This window comes from Eulemur rufifrons, chromosome 8 (assembly GCF_041146395.1).
Source record: "Eulemur rufifrons isolate Redbay chromosome 8, OSU_ERuf_1, whole genome shotgun sequence".
In the NCBI taxonomy this organism is placed as follows: domain Eukaryota; kingdom Metazoa; phylum Chordata; class Mammalia; order Primates; family Lemuridae; genus Eulemur; species Eulemur rufifrons.
In genome coordinates, this window is record NC_090990.1 from 13,212,304 (window position 1) to 13,232,455 (window position 20,152).

General features: G+C 58.7%; 2 protein-coding genes across 3 annotated transcripts in view; both read right to left on the reverse strand.

Moving 5' to 3' along the window:
* KIF17 (kinesin family member 17) overlaps positions 1 to 9,394 on the reverse strand; it is a 41,155-nt gene extending 31,761 nt beyond the window's left edge. For both annotated transcript variants that reach the window (XM_069477425.1, XM_069477424.1), the window contains exons 1-4: positions 9,164 to 9,394; positions 4,205 to 4,351; positions 3,110 to 3,211; positions 455 to 644 (exon numbers count right to left, since the gene is read on the reverse strand). In XM_069477425.1, coding sequence (XP_069333526.1) covers positions 455 to 644; positions 3,110 to 3,211; positions 4,205 to 4,351; positions 9,164 to 9,394 — 670 coding nt within the window. The remainder of the gene's footprint in view (positions 1 to 454; positions 645 to 3,109; positions 3,212 to 4,204; positions 4,352 to 9,163) is intronic.
* Positions 9,395 to 13,045: 3,651 nt separating this feature from the next.
* On the reverse strand, positions 13,046 to 19,073 carry SH2D5 (SH2 domain containing 5). The gene is made up of 9 exons (XM_069477427.1): positions 18,987 to 19,073; positions 18,611 to 18,691; positions 18,204 to 18,278; positions 17,103 to 17,249; positions 15,572 to 15,820; positions 15,238 to 15,412; positions 14,791 to 14,899; positions 13,927 to 14,086; positions 13,046 to 13,249 (listed from the first exon to the last, which is right to left on the reverse strand). The coding sequence occupies exons 1-9, from the start codon at positions 19,071 to 19,073 to the stop codon at positions 13,046 to 13,048; spliced, it is 1,287 nt and encodes a 428-aa protein (XP_069333528.1).
* Between the last annotated feature and the right edge of the window lie 1,079 nt (positions 19,074 to 20,152).

Sequence of the window (20,152 nt, forward strand, 5' to 3'; positions counted from 1 at the left end):
TCTCTTTCTCAGGTAACTGAACGTTACAGAGAAAGAGGAGAAATCCCAAAGGTCTGAGTGATGCACACTCTGGGGGCAGACCCCTGGGACAGACACCCAGATCTGGCACTTGCTAGTCGTGTGACCTCGATTTCCTCATCTGTAAAATGGGCATGGTCTTAGTACCTATCTCCCGGGGTTGCTGGGAGGAGTAAATGAGACAACACATGGCAATTGCCTGGCGCAGCAAGTGCTCGCCGTCGGCTACACGAGTGTTGTCCTTGTTGCTGTTTATCCCAGAAACACGGGTCTCAGCGTCGGGAGGACCCTTTCCTGTTCCCTCCGGCAGTGAGAGCAGCTCTTCCCAGTTTGCAGTGGGGCTCTTGAGGCTCCAAGAGAGAAGTGTCCCAGCTACCAAGAGCAGAACCCAGCTCAGGGTGTCCGGCCCGGCTCCAGCCCCGGGGGCCCCACATACCCACGGCGTAGATCTCGATGCTGATGGTGAAGATGGAGTGGGAGCGCGAGGAGTCCTTGTTCATCAGCGTGTAGCCGACCGAGCGGTTCTTCCAGCCCATGTCCATGATGTGCTCGCACTGGGCCACGCTGTGCACCGTGTGCATGGACAGCCCCCTCACGTACACGCCCTTCTCCGGGTGCTCCTTCAGCTGCGGGCGGGACCACCAGTCAGGGGCGGGGCCTCCTGCCTCCAAGGGGTGGGGCTGCGGGTCCCCAAGGAGCCCAAGAGAGGGGCCCAACCCAGACCACCCCTGCCCTCCTGCAGTGCAGGCTGGCACCTGGAACACCCTGTGACAGGGAGGGGCTCGTCCCAGATGGAGCCAGCCTCAAACCTACCCCTGCCTCCTACTTGTCGCAGGACCTGAGGCCAGTGACTTAACCTGAGCCTCAGTTTCCACATCTGTACAATGGGTATAAGATACCCACCCCATAGGAATATGATGAGAATTCAGTAAAATAAGGTATATAATAATGCTTAGCATGGTGTCTGACACACAATAAGCACCCCACAAATGCCAGCTCTGCCATCGTGTTACTGTTGCTAGTACTATTAATATCATTACAAAGGTGGTTTCAGTCTGGGAGCTCTGGATCCCTGAGGCTGACCCTGTGGTCACCCGAGGGCCCTCGGTGCTGTCTCCTTCGCCCTGTTGATATGGCCCTGACCGCCTCTCTGCCGTCACTCCAGGGCAACAGGAATGTTCCCGACCCTCGGACTGTGGCAGGTGAACGGCCACTTGCTGCCCGGAGCTCCCGCAGGCTCGGAGAGCGGATTAATTTATCTGACTGCTCCCTGCCGGCTCCCCAGGCAGCCAAATTGGCTGTTGCTGACACAGAGCTGTGAGACGCAATACCAAGTGTGAGAGGAAATGAAACCACACGATGCATTAGGACAAAAGGCGCTTGTCTGCCAAGTGGCTCAGCTGCTCAGAGCCACCGAAGGCTCAGGTGCTTTGCTCCAGGCAGGGCAGCGTCAGGGATGCCAGGTGGGGTCGGCCCTGCTGTGGGGGTGGGGACAGGCACAGGCTCACGTGTGAAGCAGAGACACAGCCAGAACCAGCTGAAGCCCTGGGCTTCATGGAACGGGTGAGCAAGTGAAGCACAGAAAGGTTCAGTGGCTTGTGAAGGTCACACAGCTATTACTGGGGTCCCAGGTGATGGAAGGCTCCAGAGGCAGGGCACAGAGAGAGGCTGGGGCACCCTGCAGTAACGGAAGCTTGAAGTGACAGAGGAGGTGGCTGTGAACATGGAGCCCGAAGGACAGACGCAGGAGCCCTGCCACCCTCGCGTGGCTGAGGCCCTGCCTGCTTGGGTCACTGCCGCCCTCAGAGCCCGGCTTGGCACACAGCAGGCGCAGGTGAGTGAATGGAGTTCTCGGGCTGGAAACCCAATTCTGTCACTTGCGAGCTGAGGAAGTCACCTTGCCTCTCTAAGGCCTCAATTTCCTCTTCTGTAAGATGGGGATAAAAAGTCCCATTTCTGCAAGACTATCGTGAGGATAGTTCTGCAGGTACTTAGCAGGGGCTCAGGGAGCCAGGTCACAAAGAGGACAAGGACACTGTCTGTGTGCAGCAACCTCAGGAGACAGCCCTCCCCGGGGGGTCTCCCGCCGCTCTGCTTTCAGGCCCAGGAAGTTTAGCCCCCAATCCGGTGATGCCCCCAGGAGTTCTTCCCCCACATGCTCCCAACCCCACCCCAGGCCCCCACAACCGGGGAGGCGCTGAGTGACGCCCCCAGCTGCATGACTTCGTGACTGCTTATCTTGGCTGTGGAGACCAGAGCTGGGTCACCATGGCAACCAGCTGGGATGTTGCAGGGATGGAAAGGGGTGCACAGGCAGGCACGTGTCCACGGCTGCCATGGGGAGGGGGGCCCTGGACACTGCTTGGACCTGGGGTAGGGAGAGCCCGCGACACTGGGCTGGGTTCCGCGAGCCTCAGTTTCCTCCTCTGTTACAAAGGATAAGAACGGCACGCCCTGCTAAGGCTGCTGGGAGGTTTGCACGAGAGCCATCTGTGCACTGTCCACAAGGGAGCATGTCAAAAGCCAGGTGCCCCATGGGGTGTTTCGAGAAGCACACGTGTCACTGTGGCCCTTGAGGCAGCCTGGCTCACCGGGCCTGCGGCTGCCAGCCTCAGCCCCTCTGGCCTGAGTAACTGAGGGCAGTGAGGAAGAGGAGGAGAGCGCCCTGCGGCCCCAGGGCAGGTTGGCAGAAGTTCTGCGAGGGGGCCGGGGATCTAACCCCACAGGCTGGCCTTCTGGGGCCGACACGTGGGAGCAGCACTCTACGCCCGCCTCCCCCCATCCCCATGCCTGGCTGAGCGGTGACTCAGCTGCACCAGGAGAGAGAAGACAGTAGAAAGACTGTCTTCCCCTAGGTGGGCGGCAGGAGGTTCCTGCACAAAAAGGGCAAAGCAGCCAGGTGTGGTGTGCGCCCGTAGACCCAGGTACTCAGGAGGCTGGGGTGGGAGGATCACCTGAGCCCAGGAATTCAAGACCAGCCTGGGCAACACAGCAAGACTCTGTTTACCAAAAAAACAAAAAAGTCCCCAGTACCACCTGATGCCAGCCTCCCCCTACCAGCCCTACCTGCCCACACCGGGTCTGCACCCACCTCCAGCTTCTGCTTGGTGTCAGCCCCCAGCAGGTCATGGACATCTTCCTTGTAGATCTCCAGGTAGGAGGCCCGGACCAGGAACTTGGTGTTCTCTGCACACTGCAGGAGCACACGGAAAGAACCGAGACACCTGAGCACCAAGCCCACCTGCCACCAGGTCTGACCTGGGACCTGAGCCCTCTGCAGCCAGGACATCTTGGGAGGAGAGGGGACGTCAGGGTGAGAGGAGTCCCCAGCCCCACCTACCGTGCCTGTCCTCCTGGCAAGCTCTCCCCTCCTCTCCAGCTTGGTGGCCCCTTGGGCCTCCCCAAGTCGCATGATTCTCACACTGCTCTGTTTGTCTAATGCTCTGTCTACAGCCTCATGGGAAAGGAAACAGAGGCCTCCCCATCATTCAAGTAGAAAAGCCAAGGCCACAGGTAAGACCTGGACCAAGCGCTGGCTCTAGGCTGGTCCCCCACAGCTCTCCCAGCCCCCACATGCCCTCAGGGGCCACCACAGTGAGTGCTCTGCAGCTGACCAGGGCCACAGGCCCCACTCTGCCACTGTGCAGGGGCAGGACCCTACATGCCGCCATGGGTGGTCACCAGGGCGATTCTCACCTGCAGCCTGGACACTGGGATGGATTCAGAACCTGGTCTTGACCCGGCCCGTAAGGGCTCCAAGGCTCAGCTTCTCTGTCTTGAGAATGGGGACATACACTACCGCCTGGGTCAGTCTGGGGATTCAGGGAGGTCACTGTGCAAAGGGCTTCCCACAAGGCTTGGTCCCCAACAATTGCTCAATAAAAAGGGAAGCTACCACTTCACTTCTGACCACTTCCTGGCCCAGCTCAGGGTGGTCACATCCACGAGAAATGCTAAATGAAATGTTAAAACCCCAAAATGGCAGGGAAAAACATGGAACTGGTAGAAAGAATTTTCTCAGTTTTGTTTTTCTCCCACCACCTTTTCAGAAACCAGAGCCTTCTCCGTCGGTTTGTGCTGAATCAAGACGGACTCTGACTGTGTCCCATGTCCAAGCCAAAGGTCATACTGCTCTGGGGACCATTTGTGGCTCGAGCCCTGCCCCTGCCCCCCACAAGGCCCGTACCTGGACGCTCTCAAAAATGTGCTCGAAGGCCCTGGGGATGATGCCTCTCTGGGCGGGGGGCTCCGGCAGGCCCTGCATGGTGAAGGACTTCCCGCTGCCCGTCTGGCCGTAGGCAAAGATGGTGCCATTGTAGCCCTCGGTGACGCCCTGCACGGGAGGAAGCCAGAAGCCGTGGCCGAGCACAGCGGGGCTGGGGGCCAGGCCTCCGAACTCTCGGGGTCTCACGGAAACAGTCAAGCCACAGCTCTGTCCTCAAGGAGTTCACCCTCTGGAGGGGCGGGAGACCGTCCCCGTGGGGAGGTTAGAGTCTGTGCCGGGGAGCCTGGCCCTGAGTTCACATCCCGCCTCCGCCCGTTACTGACTGTGCCCGTCAGCGGCCCCACTTAGGCACATCGAGCCTCAGTGTCCTCATCTGTAATAAAGGACAAACACGGCCCCTCCCACAAAGGCTGCCTCGAGGTCGACGTGAGGATTATGTCGCGCGCTAGCACATGGGGCGCCGCGGACAGAGGTGCTCCCTCGATGTCTCAAGGAGCGGGGAGCACGGAAGAACCCGGCTCAGCCTGTGGGCAGCAAAGATGGGGAAGAACCGGGGAGCGGAAAGAGTGACTTGGATTTTGACAGGTGACAGGAAGAGGACAGCATCCCAGGCTGAGGGCACAGCTTGAGCAAAGCTGCAGAGGTGAGACGGGGAGAGCAGGTGGAGGTGGGGCGGGAAGGGAAGAGCACACCGGGCTGCATTTCCAAAGTCGTCATCCATCGCCGACGCGTCTATTCACCGACAGGCACCGACTGTCTGCTCTGCTGGACACCGTGCTCTGGCTGGGGACAGAGCGGTGCACGAGGCAGACACAGTCCCTGCCCTTGCAGAACCCATGAGGCCACAAATTCTGGAACTTAGTATGGGGGTAGGGGTGGATCCCGTGTCAGCACTGGGCCCAGACGATGGCTCCCAGGCCCCAGGGCCCACGTGGCATCCACACCGCGTCCCACTGCAGAGACCCATGCTGCAGACCAAATCAGGACTCGGCATCCCCAGGAACTGCTGGTGAGGGAAGGCCAAAAGTCTCCATCCACAGCCCCCAAAAAGGATAGGACCTCACTTTTACAGGCAGAAGTGTCCAAAATGGGGACAGGCACTGGCAGAGAGACGACCCGACCAGGAGCCCGAGGCTGGGCTTCTCAACTCCGTGAGGGGACAGCAGGGAGCAAAGGAAGTCCCAGGAACAACATGGAGCAGATCCCGGAGTCTCAATGTCACCCAAGCATGGGGAAGGGATTCTACGTGAAATAGATACAGTGGCACCATCCACCGGGGCGCCACTGGCTGCGCTAGAAATGTGCCTGCCCCGTGCCACTGAGGAACCGAATTTATTTAATTTTAATAAATTTAAATTTAAAGACTGGAGCAGTATATTTCTCCACTAAACATGACTTTATTTTTTGTGTTTCATTTTATTTATTATTTTTTAGAGACAGCGTCTCACTCTGTTGCCCAGGCTGGAGTGCAGTGGCATCATCATAGCTCACTGCAGCCTCGAACTCCTGGATTCAAGCAATCCTCCTGCCTCAGCCTCCCAAGCAGCTGGGACTACAGGCACGCACCACCATCCCTGGCTAATTTTTGTATTTTTTATAGACATGGGTGTTGCTATATTGCTCAGTCTGGTCTCAAACTCCTGGGCTCAAGCAATCCTCCTGCCTCAGCCTCCCAAAGTTCTGGAATTACAAGTGTGAGCCACCGTGTTTCATTTTAATTGTCGAAACTTTGGCATCCAAATTGAGATGTGCTATCAGTGTAAAATACATACCCGATTTCAAAGACTTAGCATGAAGAATGTAAAATATCTCACTAACAGTTATTACATACTGATACTAATATGTATTGTTATATTTTTTGAAATGATAACATTTTGGATCTATTGTGTTAAATAAAATACATTCTTACAATTAGTTTTACCTGTTCCCTTTGACTTCTTAAGATGTGGCTGATGTAAAAACTGAAGTTCTGTATGTGGCTCACATCCTATTTGTGTTGGAAAGCGTCGCTCTAGAGCTGAGCCATCCAATATGGCAGCCACCGGCCACACGTGTTATTCAAATTTAACTCAAATGCAGTTCCTCAGTAGCACGGACCCCATGTCGAGTGCCATGTGCCACCTAATCGGACAGTGCAGATACAGAACATTTCCACTGTCACCAGAAATTCCATAGGATAGCGCTGCTCTAGAGTTAAGTAGAAAACACTTTCACAGGCATTTCTAAAGCAAAACAAAGAATTCAAAGAAAATCTGCCATCACTTGGGGCCTCCAGATGCCCAGGGGACAAGCACACACACAGAGCAGGTCCTAAATGTCCACCACTCTGTACCTTCACCCCGGGCTCTGCCATGCCCACCTGTACTAGGATTTCCTGGACCGTTTTCATGACGTCAACTGCTAATCGACTCTTTTTATCTTGGTGTCATCCTCAGCAATAGTTCCCATGATATTGCACTACAGGTTGGATGTGTTCATGGGTTTTTTGATTTCACATTAAAATAAACACATAACTATTGGAATTAAAATAAAAAACATCTGTTTTAAATTGCCACATGTACCCTTTCTGACCCCTCCAAATATTTCATCCAGGGACATCCTATTTCTTCTCTGGCTTCTACTTCACGGCAATCTCTGGATACCAGCCTGTTCCCCAGCCTAGACTGGGGGCTGTCATCAGAGGCGACTCTGAGGCCACAGGTGTGAAGCGGGCAGGAGGAGCTGAGGGAGGGCAGGTCTGGAGTGCAAGCACCCAGAAGAGCTGAAACGGTCACCCAGTGACAAGAGAAGACTGCCTGCAGAGGTGTAAGGGCTGGAGAAGCAAAGGGCAAGGACAGAAAGAGCAGTCAGAAGAGCTTGGGGCTTCGAGCAGCAGGACCTCAGGGAAGGTCCTGGGCAGGAGGCTCCCTGGAGGTTGTTCTGGGGCCCCAAGCCACCAGCCAGAGAGCCCTGGGGGCCGGGTCAGAGCCCAGCAGGGCAGACGCCAACGCCTGCCCCTGCAGTGCAGCTGCTCCCCGCTCAGAGGCAGCCTGATCTGCGTGTCACATGCTGCTCTTTCTTTGGGGACAGCAGGCCAGAGCATGGGAACTGGGCACTGGAATCAGAACTGTCCCTGACTTGCCCCACGATTCTCCAGGCCTCTGTTTCCCCATCAGGAGTGATGACGCCAGCTCTGCTTGTGAAGCTCAAATGCTACCTGCTGGTCTCTACCTGGAGGGCCCTTACTTCCACTTTCTTGCCTGACCACCTCCTCTCATCCTTCAGCTGAGACCTCACCTCTTCCAGGAAGTCCTCCCTGCCCTCCCCTGCATTCCCTCCAGGCCGAGGTCTGCTGGCCTTCCTCAGCCTGCCACAGTTCTTGTCCCACTCACCGCCCTGAGGCTGACAATAGGCTTAGCTAACAATTATTGTAGCTTCTACCTGCCCAGGAGCTTGCTGCGGGCAGAGGCAGCTCTCCTTTACCGCAGCGCGCCCACGCTGGATGGCGCCTGGTGCAGCACTGCCGTTCAGTTATTTGTAATAGTAGCTGAATGAATGAACGTGCCATGTGAGTTTGAGGCTCTGTGCATTGTCCAGAGGCAGCTGTCTGACAGAGAATCCCAAATACTAACGGATGTCAGGAGAGGATGGAGAGCGGGAGGGGAAATTTGACAGGGTCATCTCTGTGTCCTTAGTGTCCCCCTCTCTGGGCTAGAGCTTCCTAGGACCCTGATAAAGGAGGCTTTCACAGGGGATTACCCCCAGGAGGGGGGGACCAAGACCCCACCCCATGAACAAGGCTGAAGGCCCTGGAGGAGGTAAAGCCATGGAGGGACCCCGGCAGGAGGGAGCAGAGGGGCTCAGCAGAGCCAGGGCAGGGCGCTGAGAGCTTCGGGGAGGCCACCTAGCGTCTTCTGGGGCCCAAAAACAAAGGTGGAACGAGCTGCTCTGGGAAGAGCACTCCCGTCAGTGGAGACATGTAAGCGAGGGTGGACATCCAAGGACCCGATGGGGCAGAGAGGCTGGATCAGATGGCCCTTCAGGTCCCTTCCAGCCTGGGAGTCGAGGCCAGCAGAGGGACAACCTGGCTACCCCCAGAGCCTAGGACTATCTCCTGGGGAGAGCTGTCCCTCGTTTCCTGGGCATCACCCCTGGTCAGGTCCTGGCCACTGGGAAGCATTTCCCAAACTGTTCCTTTTCTCCAGGGAACAACCCAGACTTGCTGAACAGTAGTGGGAGATGGTGGCAGAAAGGAACGCCCTTGGCCAGGAAGCAGGAGGTGTAGTTCCAGCCCCACCTCTGCCAGAAACTCACCGTGGGGAGTTTGGGCAAGTGTCCTCCCTCCCGGCCTCAGTCTCCCCACCTGTTATGAAGCTGCCTAGTGCGAGCAAGAGCCCTCTAAAGTGAGCAACTGTTGTCACCTCCCTGTTCCTCCAGCGCTGAGAAGGAAGAAGGTGAGTCAGGCCAAAGAGAAAGCTTCCATTCTTCCAAGACAGGGGCCAGGCCAGTGGGCCTCTCCCTGCAGAAGCAGGGGACCTGTGAGGCCTTTCCTCCCCTCAGAGACGGCTTGTACCAGCCAAAGCTTCTCGGGAAGTCCAAGGGAGGATGAGGGTGAGCTGGGGGGAAGGCTTCTGAGTGCAGGGCTGGGGGGTGGGGGGCAAGAAGAGGCCACTGGTGAGGGCGGGAAGGAGGAGGGAGCCGGACCACCTGGGGCCCTGGGGAGGGCAGGAGGCAGCTGGGGAAGTGGCTGGAGCTTTCAGGGTCCTGAAGGTATGGAGTAAGGGTGGAGGGTGAGTGGCCTGGGGGGTGCAGCTCTTGTGGGGAAAGGTCTGGAAGGGACGGGGCAGGTCATGAGGACCAGCTTTGGCGTTGGGGACAGTGGAGACCTGGAGTCCCAGCCCTGCCCTGCCAGTCTCGAAGGCGGCCCGCGGGCGCCCTCACCTCCACCAGCGGGTAGGCGATCTCGTTGTAGATCTGCTCGGTGAAGTGGTCCATGTGGTAGGCGCCGTCGAAAGTGAACTGCTTGGGGGGCTCGTCGGCGGCGCCCGGGTTCTGGATGAAGCACTGGCCGCGCGCGCAGTCCACGGTCACCACGGGCCGGCAGTGCAGCTCCCGCTCCCGCTGGTTCATGGGCCGGCAGCGCACCACCACCTTCACCGACTCGGAGGCCATGGAGCCGAGGGGCCCCCGCGCGCGGGGGCAAACGACCGCCCGGCCGGGGACCCCCGGCCGCCCGCGCCAAGGGGCGGAGCCAGCGCCGAACGCGGGGGCGTGGCCTCGCGGCGGGGGCGTGGCCCCCGCGAGGGAATGGGACTCCGCCGGGGGCGCCCCGACGGGAGGAAGGCGGCCGCGGGGCAGTCGCAGGACCCGAGCAGGGGCCGCCGCCGCCCCCCGCGCCCGGGCTCGCAGGTCCCTGACACCCAGCCCGGGCGGGGAAGTGGGGGATCTACGCTGCAGGCGCCGCCGCAGGACCGGAGTCCGGGAGCCGCCCCAGCCGCGGCCCACACGCACGGCGCCGCGGCGTTCGCGGTTGCTGGGCAACGCCCGCGGCGTCACAGGGGGCGGCCCCGGCGAAGGGCGCGCGTCCTCCAGCCCTAGGTCCCGGGCTGGAGGCCCGCACGCGGCTGCCTGCGGGGAGGACCCGCGCCGGCTCTGCTGCGTGCCGGGCGCTTTCGTCTCCGCACAGCCCCGGCTCAGAGAGGTTAAGCAAGTTACTCGAGGTTGCCCAGCTAAGATGGGCTTGACCCAGGCTTGACTCTGCCTCCGGGCTAGACAGATCCAAGAAGGGAGGCTTCACGAAGCGGTTAGAGACCTATTGAGAAAAGCGACAAGGACCTTGCTGTCCTTTATGTACAGCCCTGTACTGACTCAGGGGAAGGCTGCCCAGAACCCACAGCCCTGCACCGGGCAAAGCTTCCTCTGATGCCACCCTCGTTTCTGCTAAGACTCAAGATCTTAAAACAAACAAAAACGTTAGGAGCCAAGTCCTTTGGCTGGAGCTGGGCATGGCACACACTTGTAGTACCAGCTACTCAGAAGGCTGAGGCAAGAAGATCACTTGAACCCAGTTCTAGTCCACCCTGAGCAACATAGCAAGACCCCTTCTGTTTAAAAAAAAAAAAAAAAAAAATTCTTTTGGCTGGAGAGGCCACCCAAGCCAGAAGAGGGGCTCTCTTACACCTCTGGGCTTCCCCCTTGCACAAAAACACAATATCAACTATATGCCAGGTACTGCGACAGAGGCTGGGGAGACAGCCCTTCTGAAGCCCATAGTCTAGCAGGGGAGACTGACATTGGAAACAAAAATCCTACAAACAAAGTCCCATAAATAAGTTTACAAACTAAAGAAATCAGTTCTGTAGAACATCTGAAAACAGAACCTCACTTGGCCTAGGGGGTCAGGGCAGGCATCCTGAGACTGACTGAAGCTGAAATATGATGGTTGAAGAGTTATCGTGAAGGGAGGGGAGGAGGACAAGGAAACCTGTCTGGGCTGTGCAAAGGTACCGTGGCATGTTGCAGGAGCAGGGAGCAAGCCCAAGTTGCCGGAGCGGGACTGGAGTATTTTTCCTATGGGAAATAGCCACTGATGTTCACTGCAGAAGAGGAAGCGATATGGCTTGATTAAATCTACCTAGCTGATCCTTTGGAACATGCTGAGCCCTTGAGGACGGGATCTCTGTCTGGGTTGCCATTCAGCACCAGCTGAAGGTATGTTTGGCAAACCAAACAAAGCAGGCAAACTTGACAAAGACCATGGCTTTCAAAGGAAAGAAACGTCTGTACTAGACAATCCAAAGAAATGCATTTTATTTGTTTCAAGTCCACACAGGAAGGAGAGCTGGGCCACCAAGGTGGTACGTTGGGACAAAGAGAAAACTGTGGCCTCTAATTAGACATTAAGGAGTCTGCAAACATGGGCAAAACCTTGCCCCGTCTGTAACACATGATCAATAAATGCTGTGTGAAGGAAGTTAAAGTGCTTGGGGAAGACTGGTCCCTTCAGTGTGAACGTTCCCTGATGCCTTATCCACAGATAACACCCACAAAAACCCTTCCCCCACAGAGGTGAGCTCTGGCCCAAGTCTCGGCCAATTACCAGGTCTCCTTAAACGCATGTGTCTGGTGCTGTAATCCCAGTCATAAAATGTCACTAAACCCCTCTCCTTGCCAGGGGAATGAGGCTGCAGCCTCCCAGTAGAGACCAGAGCTTTGCCCAGGGAAGGGATGGGTTCCGGTAGAGATGCCCACACAACAGAGTCCCAGCTTCCCACTCACATTATCAAACCAGTGCTGGGTTTCCAGTGAAAAGAGCCCCTAAAGGACAGCCTCCTCCTATCCCCTGCGACAGGACATCTTACTGACTTGTGAGACAGTGAGAGGGTCCTGAGCCAATATCCCGTCCCAGCTGGGAAGAGGGAAGCTGGGAACATGGGGCCTGAGCCTCCAGGTGTCTGGTTTGCCCTCCCAAGCTTGCCCCCTTCTTCCTGCTCCGTCCCACCCCAGATGGGGGAGAAGGCAGCCCCCAGACTCATGACCAGGCCTCTGCCTCAGGAGGAGAAGTTCTTCCACAATGAACTTGTTCTGGAACTTAATTCGGAAGATGCATATTTTTCTGTTGAGGTTACTTACAAAGGGGGACACCTGGGTTTGTCAGTCACCGGCAGGGCTACTGCCTGAGCCTACAATCACTTCCATGGATCTCCCACTGCTGTGGAGGCCAAGCCCCTCTGGCAGGGCCCACATCAATTGTACCTTTGGATGGTTCTGCTCTGACCCCTTCCCCAATGGGGCTGGCCTGGTGAGGTGGCCCCTGACAGCAGTGGTCAGCACCATGCTAAGAAGGCTTCCCAAGGCAGCCACCAAATGTTCTGTGGTCTCTGGGAGAGTTGGGCAAGGCCCTGGTCACCCCACTAAGTCTGGGCTCACTGCTGGCCCCTCCCTGTCAACTGGCTAAAGGAAATGAGCCCAAGATGGGGGGTGTCTTGGTGATTCTTACAGGGTGCAGGGGAGGGGATGGGCCTGGGGCATCCCTTCTGAGCAAGCAGGAATCATAGTCCTGTGGTTCCTTTCTGAGCGGCACACTTGAACTCTTGGCCCTGTCTGCTAGGCCACAGCCCTTTCTGCACACAGGTGTCCGCCTGTGCATGGGCTGTGGGTGGCACAACTCTTTGTGCCTCCTGCCCTTTCTTCACCTTCCTAACCCCCGATTGCTCAGAGCTCAAGGTGAGACTCTGTCACCCTCAGATGCGTGTGAGAAACAGGCGTGTTCTACCTGTCAGCCTGGTGGCTCAGCCCCAGCCTTCCCGCCCACAAGCTCCTCAGGGTCACCTCTGCTCTCTCACAGAGAGGTGGCTCACCCCCAGATCTTTGCCCAAAGTGAGAACTCAGCCCTGCCTCCCCAAGCCCTTCTCCCCCACTTTTCTGCTTTCCTCTGTCAGGAGCTCTCTGGAAACTCCCAGTCAGGGACCCGAGGCCTGGTCCCCTTAGGAGAGGGCTGCACCTCCATCACCAACAAGCTCCCACCTTAGGAGTAAAGTGGAAGCCCAAAAATGACAGGCATCCGAAGTCATCAGCAAGTTATCGGAAGCCTGGAGCTCCGCCTGCCCCTCCTGGAATCTGGGGGGGCCACATGCCCTGCAAGAAGCCACTGGCAATCCCCGATCTCAGGGATCCCCTCCCACACGCAGTGAAGCAATGGAAGACTGGTCCAAGGGGCAAGGTGACTGGATGGAACTGCTGACCAGTGGGGTGCAAGATGGGCAGAGGCTGCTGAGGCCAGGGCCAGGGTAAGTTGGGGTCTGGGGAGTGGGGTCCGGCCCCCTAGCCCAGGCCCTGCAGTTCTGCCTCGGACTTGGCATGGCTGAGGGGCCGGAGAGTCCGGGGCAGCCTGCCCTCGGGCCGGCAGTCCTGCTCCTCGTAGGTGGGGTTCAGGCGGCCCATGTCGAGGGGGCAGAAGAGGCTGCGCTCCGTCACAGCGTGGTTCTCCACCAGGGCCTCCAGGCTGGGGAACTCTGCTGGCAGGTGCTAGGCGAGGAAAGGGCTTCAGCTCCAGTCCTCTTTCCCATGGCTCATGCCAGCCACCCCCTCCCACAGGAGGCTGACCATTTTAGAGAGCAGGACATAGAGCTCAGAGAGGTCACATGTACTGCCATGGAACAGACAGACACCATGTCCTCTCTGAGACATTCAGCGTGGAAGTAAGGGCACACACGTGAAAAGCCCTGCCACCCGCTCCCAGTCCCTGGAAACCCGGGGGCAGGACAAGACACCCCAACGGAGCTTAGGCAAGCCCTGGCCTCTGAGTCAGTTTCCTCCTCTTCTAAGATGGGGTGGGCTATGGGAAAGCAGGATTTAAAAGCCAGGATTCCTATAGAAATGTGAGGCCCAAGACTATTAGCTGCACCCTCCAAAAGGCCCCTCTGGAGAGCAGGCCCTCAGGGACCAGGCACCTCCCTGGTCCTCCCAAGTCTTTAGGTCAGGGCGGAGCCAGCAGGACAGAGGCGGGGCCAAGTGGGCCAGCAGGGCCAATGAGGGCAGCGGAGGTGGGAGGGAATGGCTAAGGGGTGGGGCCAGAGGGAGCCAATGGGACAGGGGTGGGGGCGAGGCAGGCTCAGGACCTCAGAGGTTAGAAAAGGGCGGGGCAGGGGGCTGGGCCAGCGACGGGGCTGGGCCAGGGTATGGCCGGCAGGCCGCTCGCTCACCTCCACGCAGTAGCGGCCCAGGTGGTTCCGGAAGACCTGGTGGGGCACCACGCCGCACTGCGTGCGCACCGACAGGCACCACTGGCCGCTGGTGCCCGGCTCAGGCCACAGCAGGAAGGCCCCGAGCACGTCTCTCCGCAGCAGGGCGAGGGCACAGTGCCTGGGGGCACAGAGCGGTGGCTGAAGGCAGGACCCCTAGTTTGGGCCCAGCTCAGGTTGCTCCCTGGGCAATGGCATAACAGCCCATAACAGGATCAAAAGCCCTTAAAACCACAGCCCGCCAGGCGCCGTGGCTCAAGTGTGTAATCCCAGTGCTTGGGAGGAGCTGGAAGGTGTAATCGCTTGAGTCCAGGAGTTCAAGGCTACATGCAGTGAGCTACAGTGGCGCCCCTGCACTCCAGCCTGGGAATTCAAGCCTGGGAGACAGCGCAAGACTGTCTCTTAAAAAAAAAAAAAAAAAAAAGCCGGACCCCGAGTAGCTGCTCAACACTCAATGAAAGGAAGCTTTTAGAGGCTTAAAAGGTTTCCAAAGTGTCCCTAATTGTTCATAGCTGCAAGACCCCATCAGGAGAGAGGTTTAAGGAGCTGACATTTGGGGAGCTCTTGCCCTGCCACAGGCCAGGGACTGAGAGCTTTGTCTGAATTACTTCATTTGATCTTCTCACAACCTTGCCATGAAGGTCGTTTCATCGTCCCCATTTTACATTTGAGAAAACTGAGGGCCGAGAGGTGGAGTCCCGGGCCTGAGGCCACTGAGGTTGGCAGTGCTCTGCACAAGAGTGTGCACCTCAGGGCCCTGGGGAAGCCCACAGCCCATTTCTCTGCCCACCCCAAGGGACTGGCATCAGGCCAGGCCCCTCCTACCTGGAGATGCCAGCAAAGGCCCAGATGTTCTCTGTCAGGCTGCCGTCGCTCTCCACCAGGCACGAGGGGCCACCAGGCCCCCGGGGCCATGCCTCCCATGCGGCAGGAACTATGGAGACGGCCAAGGGGTCAGGGGGAGAGTGGTCAAACCCTCCCATGCCCAACCTGCCCTACGGCCACAGGCCCCATGTCTGTCTCCTCACCACGCCTCCTGCCCTGCTCAACAGGCACTCGGGCAGCCCACAGCAGACACATGCACACACGGGCACCCCCACGCAGCAGTTACAGTCCAGACCCAGCTGTACGTACAGTCACTGTGCAAGCCCTGGGCACACACACGCGCACAGGCATCCCCTCAGAGGGGCGGCCACAGCTTTGCAGGGATGTGCACTCACGCCCACCCTCTCTGACTGGCGCAGCACACAGGCACGTGCTCCTGCAACTCACAGGCCTCCCGAGCTGACAGCTGCAGCTGAGTCTCGTAGGTGCAGCCTCGGTAGGCCCCCGAGCGGATCACCTTGCTGCGAATGGCCTTCTTGCGCACCAGCGTGGGTGAGCAGTAGGGATTCCCCAGGCGGACATGGCGGGGGCCCCCGCGGCCTTCTGAATCTGGTAGCTCCTTCTAAGGCACCAAGAGGAGCCCACGGGCAGGCAGACTCAGGCCCAGCCATGTCAGGCCGGGTGAAACCCCCCACCGAAGTCCACCCTCCCAATGTGACCCCCCCATCCCTTGCCCAGTTCCCTTGTCCACTGCCCACTCCCTGGCTGGGGTGCTGCTCACCCCACTGCCCACTGGCCCCTCTGCTGGCAGGCGCCGGAAGGAGACCAGCGCATGGACATTCTGTGAGAGCTGGTCACGGCCGAAGGGCTCCCGCACCAGGCCAGAGGGTCCTCCAGGGCTGGGGAGTGGCTTCTGGGGCATATCCCCTGAAGGCCCTGGGCAGGGTTTGGGCTGTGCCCTTTCCTCAGGGTGCTGCAAGAGGTAAGCAAGCTGGAAGGAGCGGCAGAGTAGCAGGTGCAGGATTTGGACCTGGGGGGAGAGGTGGGCTCAGCTGGAGGAGCTCTCCCGGGGAACGCTGAAGCCATCAGCCCTCCCTCCACAGATGCGTGCAGCCCCGTGGCTTCGAATGCTCTTCCCCATTCCTCCTGGGAAAACTACTTATCCCTCAAAAGCTCACCACCATGTAGGCTCCTCACCAGCTTCCTTAATTTACTTAACAAATACTGAGCATGTACTTTGTGCCAGAAATCCTGAGTGGAGCAGAGAATCTAACCGCGGCCAAAATGCACCCCTAGCCATGAGCTTCCCACTCCCGCCCTGTGCAGTCAGTCAGTGCCCTTTGGAGGAATGGCTGCGAGCGCAGGCCCTGGAGTCAGAACCTGGGCTCCAATCCTGGCTCTGTCACTTAGCAGCTGCTGTGTGACCCTGGGCAGAGCATGGCACTCTCTGAGCCTTGTTCTCCTTATCCTCTGTGCTCCTTTGAGGAGTTAATGAAGCGGAGCACAGAAAGCTCCCAGCATGGGGCTAGTCCTTTTTTGGGGCCAGCACATTTTACCTGCCACACACACCATCCAGACCCAACACGTTAGAAACTTAAGTTTCAGAAGATCAAGGGCCATGTCTCAGCCACCTGTCACACCAGCGTCCAGCACAGGGCTCGACATACAGGATGACAGCAAATGCTTACTGGATGAAACCAAACCCAGCCTCTGCTTGCCAGATGACTGGTTGCCACAGCCCTGTCGTTCACGACGGTCAAACTGGTTTTGACTCCCCGATCGACCTGCCCACCCCCTCGCCCCCACTCGACCACACAGGGCCAAGCACTGGCACATCTCAAGACCTGGACCCAGGCGCTGCTCTCACAGAACCCAAGTGTCTGTAATTAGGGACAGACTGATGATACAGTGCAGTTCATGTCACAGGACTCCAAAGAGAGGCGCAGTCCAGAGGAGTCAAGGTGGGGTTCACATGCACGTGGGCTGAGCCTTGAAGGGCAAGTCAGAATCTGCCCGGATGAGAAGGGGAGGGGCACTGCACACAGGGAATAGCACGAGCAGAGGCCTGGCAGTGTCACCGGCCAGGTTTCCGCCCGGGCCCCAGGGAACGCTGAGGCCACTGACTTGCTTTGTAGTGTCCTCAGCGGGCAGAGCCACAGAAGGAGCCAGTGTGGCCAGGGGCACATGCCTGCAGGAGGCTCAGGCCACCTTGGCTTAGCCCTCAAAGGCCTCTGTCCCTGGGACCTGTCCTGATGCCCAGCACATCCCCGCCCAGCCTCAGTCGTGGTCCCCCTGCCTCGGGCCCCAGACACCTCTCCAGGCTGGCTGCCCACAAACAGGTGGCAGAAGAGCTTGCTGGCCGGGCTCCGTGGGTTGCGGGCGATGAAGGCAAACTGGCAGTCAGCAGGGCACCAGGTGGAGTAGAGCACGCGCCTCAGGGCATGCGCCATCAGGAGCACCTGGGGGCAGCGGGCATGAAGGCCCCTCAGACCAGCACCTGGCCTCAGTCCCGGGGGCCCCCCACCTGCTCTCCAGCCCGCATGCCCAGCTGAGGGCCACCGCAGTCCTGGGGGAGGAAATCCTCCCTTCTCCCAGGCCTGCCCAGTCCCAAACCCCCAGCCATCTTTCGTGGCCCCCTGGCTGGGGACCGGCCCCCCACACTAGGGAACGGAGGGCAGGGCAGGTATGGCCTGCTGGGGTCCCAGAGAAAGGCAGCAGCAGGCACCGGGATTACACGCCAGGTTTCAAGTCAGGGGTTTCGAATCCTGGCTCTGTCACTCATCTTCCATGTGATTTGGGCAGGTGAGTACAGTCCTCTGTTGTGACAGGTGTCAAGTGGGGAGAATACCAGTATCTCTCTGATAGGGCTGTTGGTGGGGGTCAGTGGGACCTCATGCAAGTGGCACAAGACCTACCCCAGGGCCCTGCAATCACCAGCTCTGGGATATCGTATGCACCGCAGCTACGGGGCGCAGGCTGGCACGCAGTTATCGAGCACCCACCATCAGCTTGCACCAAGAGGAGCGTGGGCAAACTGCAGGAGGGGCAGGGCGGCCAGGCAGGGGCTCCCACTGGCCCGCAGCCCGAGTCTGGCCCCTGCCACAGTTGTGAGAGGCTGTCCACGGCCCACCAGCCGAGACTGGGCAGGGCACCTTCGAAAAGCTCATAGGGCTGGAAGATCCCAGTGCTCAGGCCAAGAGCTGGCCCCCGGCCCGCCCCAGAGATTTTGGAGGCCTGCAGGTAACTGTGGCCTGGAGCTTGCCCTGGTAGGTGGGTCGTTGGAGAGAGAAAGTCCAAAGGCCCAGAGCAGACTGGGAAGCCTGGGGTCAGGACCTGGGTGCAAGTGAGCACGGCCTGAGGGAGGAGACACCTGGCCCTGTCCAGTCCTCACCTGCACCCACACGGGCTCCTACCTCACCCTCCCCACTGTAGATCTTGAGTCCCTGAAGATTGAATTTCAGGATGACAGCCCGGCGTCGGGGACAGTCCTGGGGGAAAGAGAGTTGGGGGGGCAGGTGTCACCTCCCAGGCTTTGCCCTCAGTACCAAACACCAAGGGCTGGTCAGGGATGAGGGACTCAGGGACTGAGCCCGGGGAAGTGTGGATGGCTATTGGCAGAACATCCCCCAACCAGGGCCATCAAGGGCCACATTATGACCAACTCCCACTTCTCCCATCTGTGTCTTCCAACTGTGGGGTGCAGATCACAGACAGCCTAGAGAAAGGGAGTCCCCGACATAAGGGATCTGGTCTGGTGGGGTCGTTCCAAGGCTGGGATCTCTCCCAGGGAAGTGCCCTCCCAGCCCCCCAGCCCACCCACCTTCAGTGCCCACAGCTGTTGCTGCACCAGCCACACGCTCTCCTGTGTGTCCAGGTCGTCCACAGGGAAGGAGCCCACGTACTGCTCGGCAGGGAGGGTGGGAGGGGCAGGACAGGGAGTCAGGCCCCCCAGATACCCTCTGCCCTGCCAGCCTCGGACAGCAGCGCAGCACAGGTTCATGATCTGTTGCTGTCCCAGCAGGTGACCCTGGCTGAGCCACTCTGGCCCCCTCAGGTGCCCTCCCCTCCTGTGTGCACACACACTCCAAAGCGTGGGCCAGGGAAGGAAGACCTAGAAATGGGTCCTTGACCGCCAGCTTCTCCCCACCCCCGGGGCCTGCCACCCAAGGACCACCCGGATGGGGAGCCGCACCCACCTGGGCAAACTTGGTGATGCACCTGGGCTGGAGAGGGGCTGGCCCGCAGTCAGAGGCCCTGCGGCCCCGTGCCCCGGCCTTCTGCATGGCCCCCAGGGTGCCCAGCTCCCAGCTCTGCAGGAGAGAAGGCTGCAAAGGGCAGGAGGAGAAGGGCTGGTTTGCGAGTAGGCAAGCCACAGCGCCCCCAACAGGCCAGTGAGTTCATTTGTTCATTTGCTCATTCATTCATTCCTGAGCACCTGCTGTGTGCCCAGCAATGCCCTGGGCACTGGGGACACAGCTCTCCCCCAAAATGATGAAATCTCTGCCTGCCCTCATGGAACTGACATTCTTGTTGAGGAGAAAGATGATAAACTGAATAACAAGACACATAATATGTTAGGGTGCTGATAAATGGAGGAGGATCTGAAACATCAGGTTGGGAGTTGATTACAGCTACGAAGCCCTCCCTGAGGAGGTGAGGTTTGGGTCAAGATCTGAAGAGTGGCCAGTGGCTCAGGCCTGTAATCCCAGCACTTTGGAGGCCAAGACAGGAGGATCAGAGGATCAATTAAGGCCAGGAGTTTGAGACCAGACTGAGCAACATAGCAAGACCCCATCTCTACAAATTATATTAAAACAAAAATAGGCGGGTGTGGTGGTGCACACCTGTCACCCCAGTTACTCGGGAGGCTGAGGTGGGAGCATCACCCTGAGCCCAGGAATTTGAGGCTGCCGTGAACTATGATCATGCCACTGCACTCCAGCCTGGGTGACAGAACAAGATCTTGGGTGGCAGTTCATGCCCTGGGTTCCTCCCTTATTCACTCAGCAACCCCTGAAGACCAAGTGCTCAGTCCCTGCCCCCAAGGGGTGGCAGTCAGTCAGGGGACAGACTCTGACCAGCTTATACAAAGTACCCACGGGAAGGGAGGGCGCCTGTGAAGGTTCCACCAAAGAGGAGGGTGGTGACAGCCTGAGAACAGAGTCTGCAAAGGCACAGAGTAGGGAGAGCAGCTGCTGGGGCCCTCAGGGAATCCTCACCAGAGCGGCAGGCCAGGACCAGTTTGGGATCAGCCTTAAATGCCAGACTAGAGAACTCAGGCTCTGCCCTGGGGGCAGTGGGAGCCACTGCAGGTGGCTAAAAGCTGATGGCCAGAGCTGAGGGGGCCCCTGCTCATTCGGCC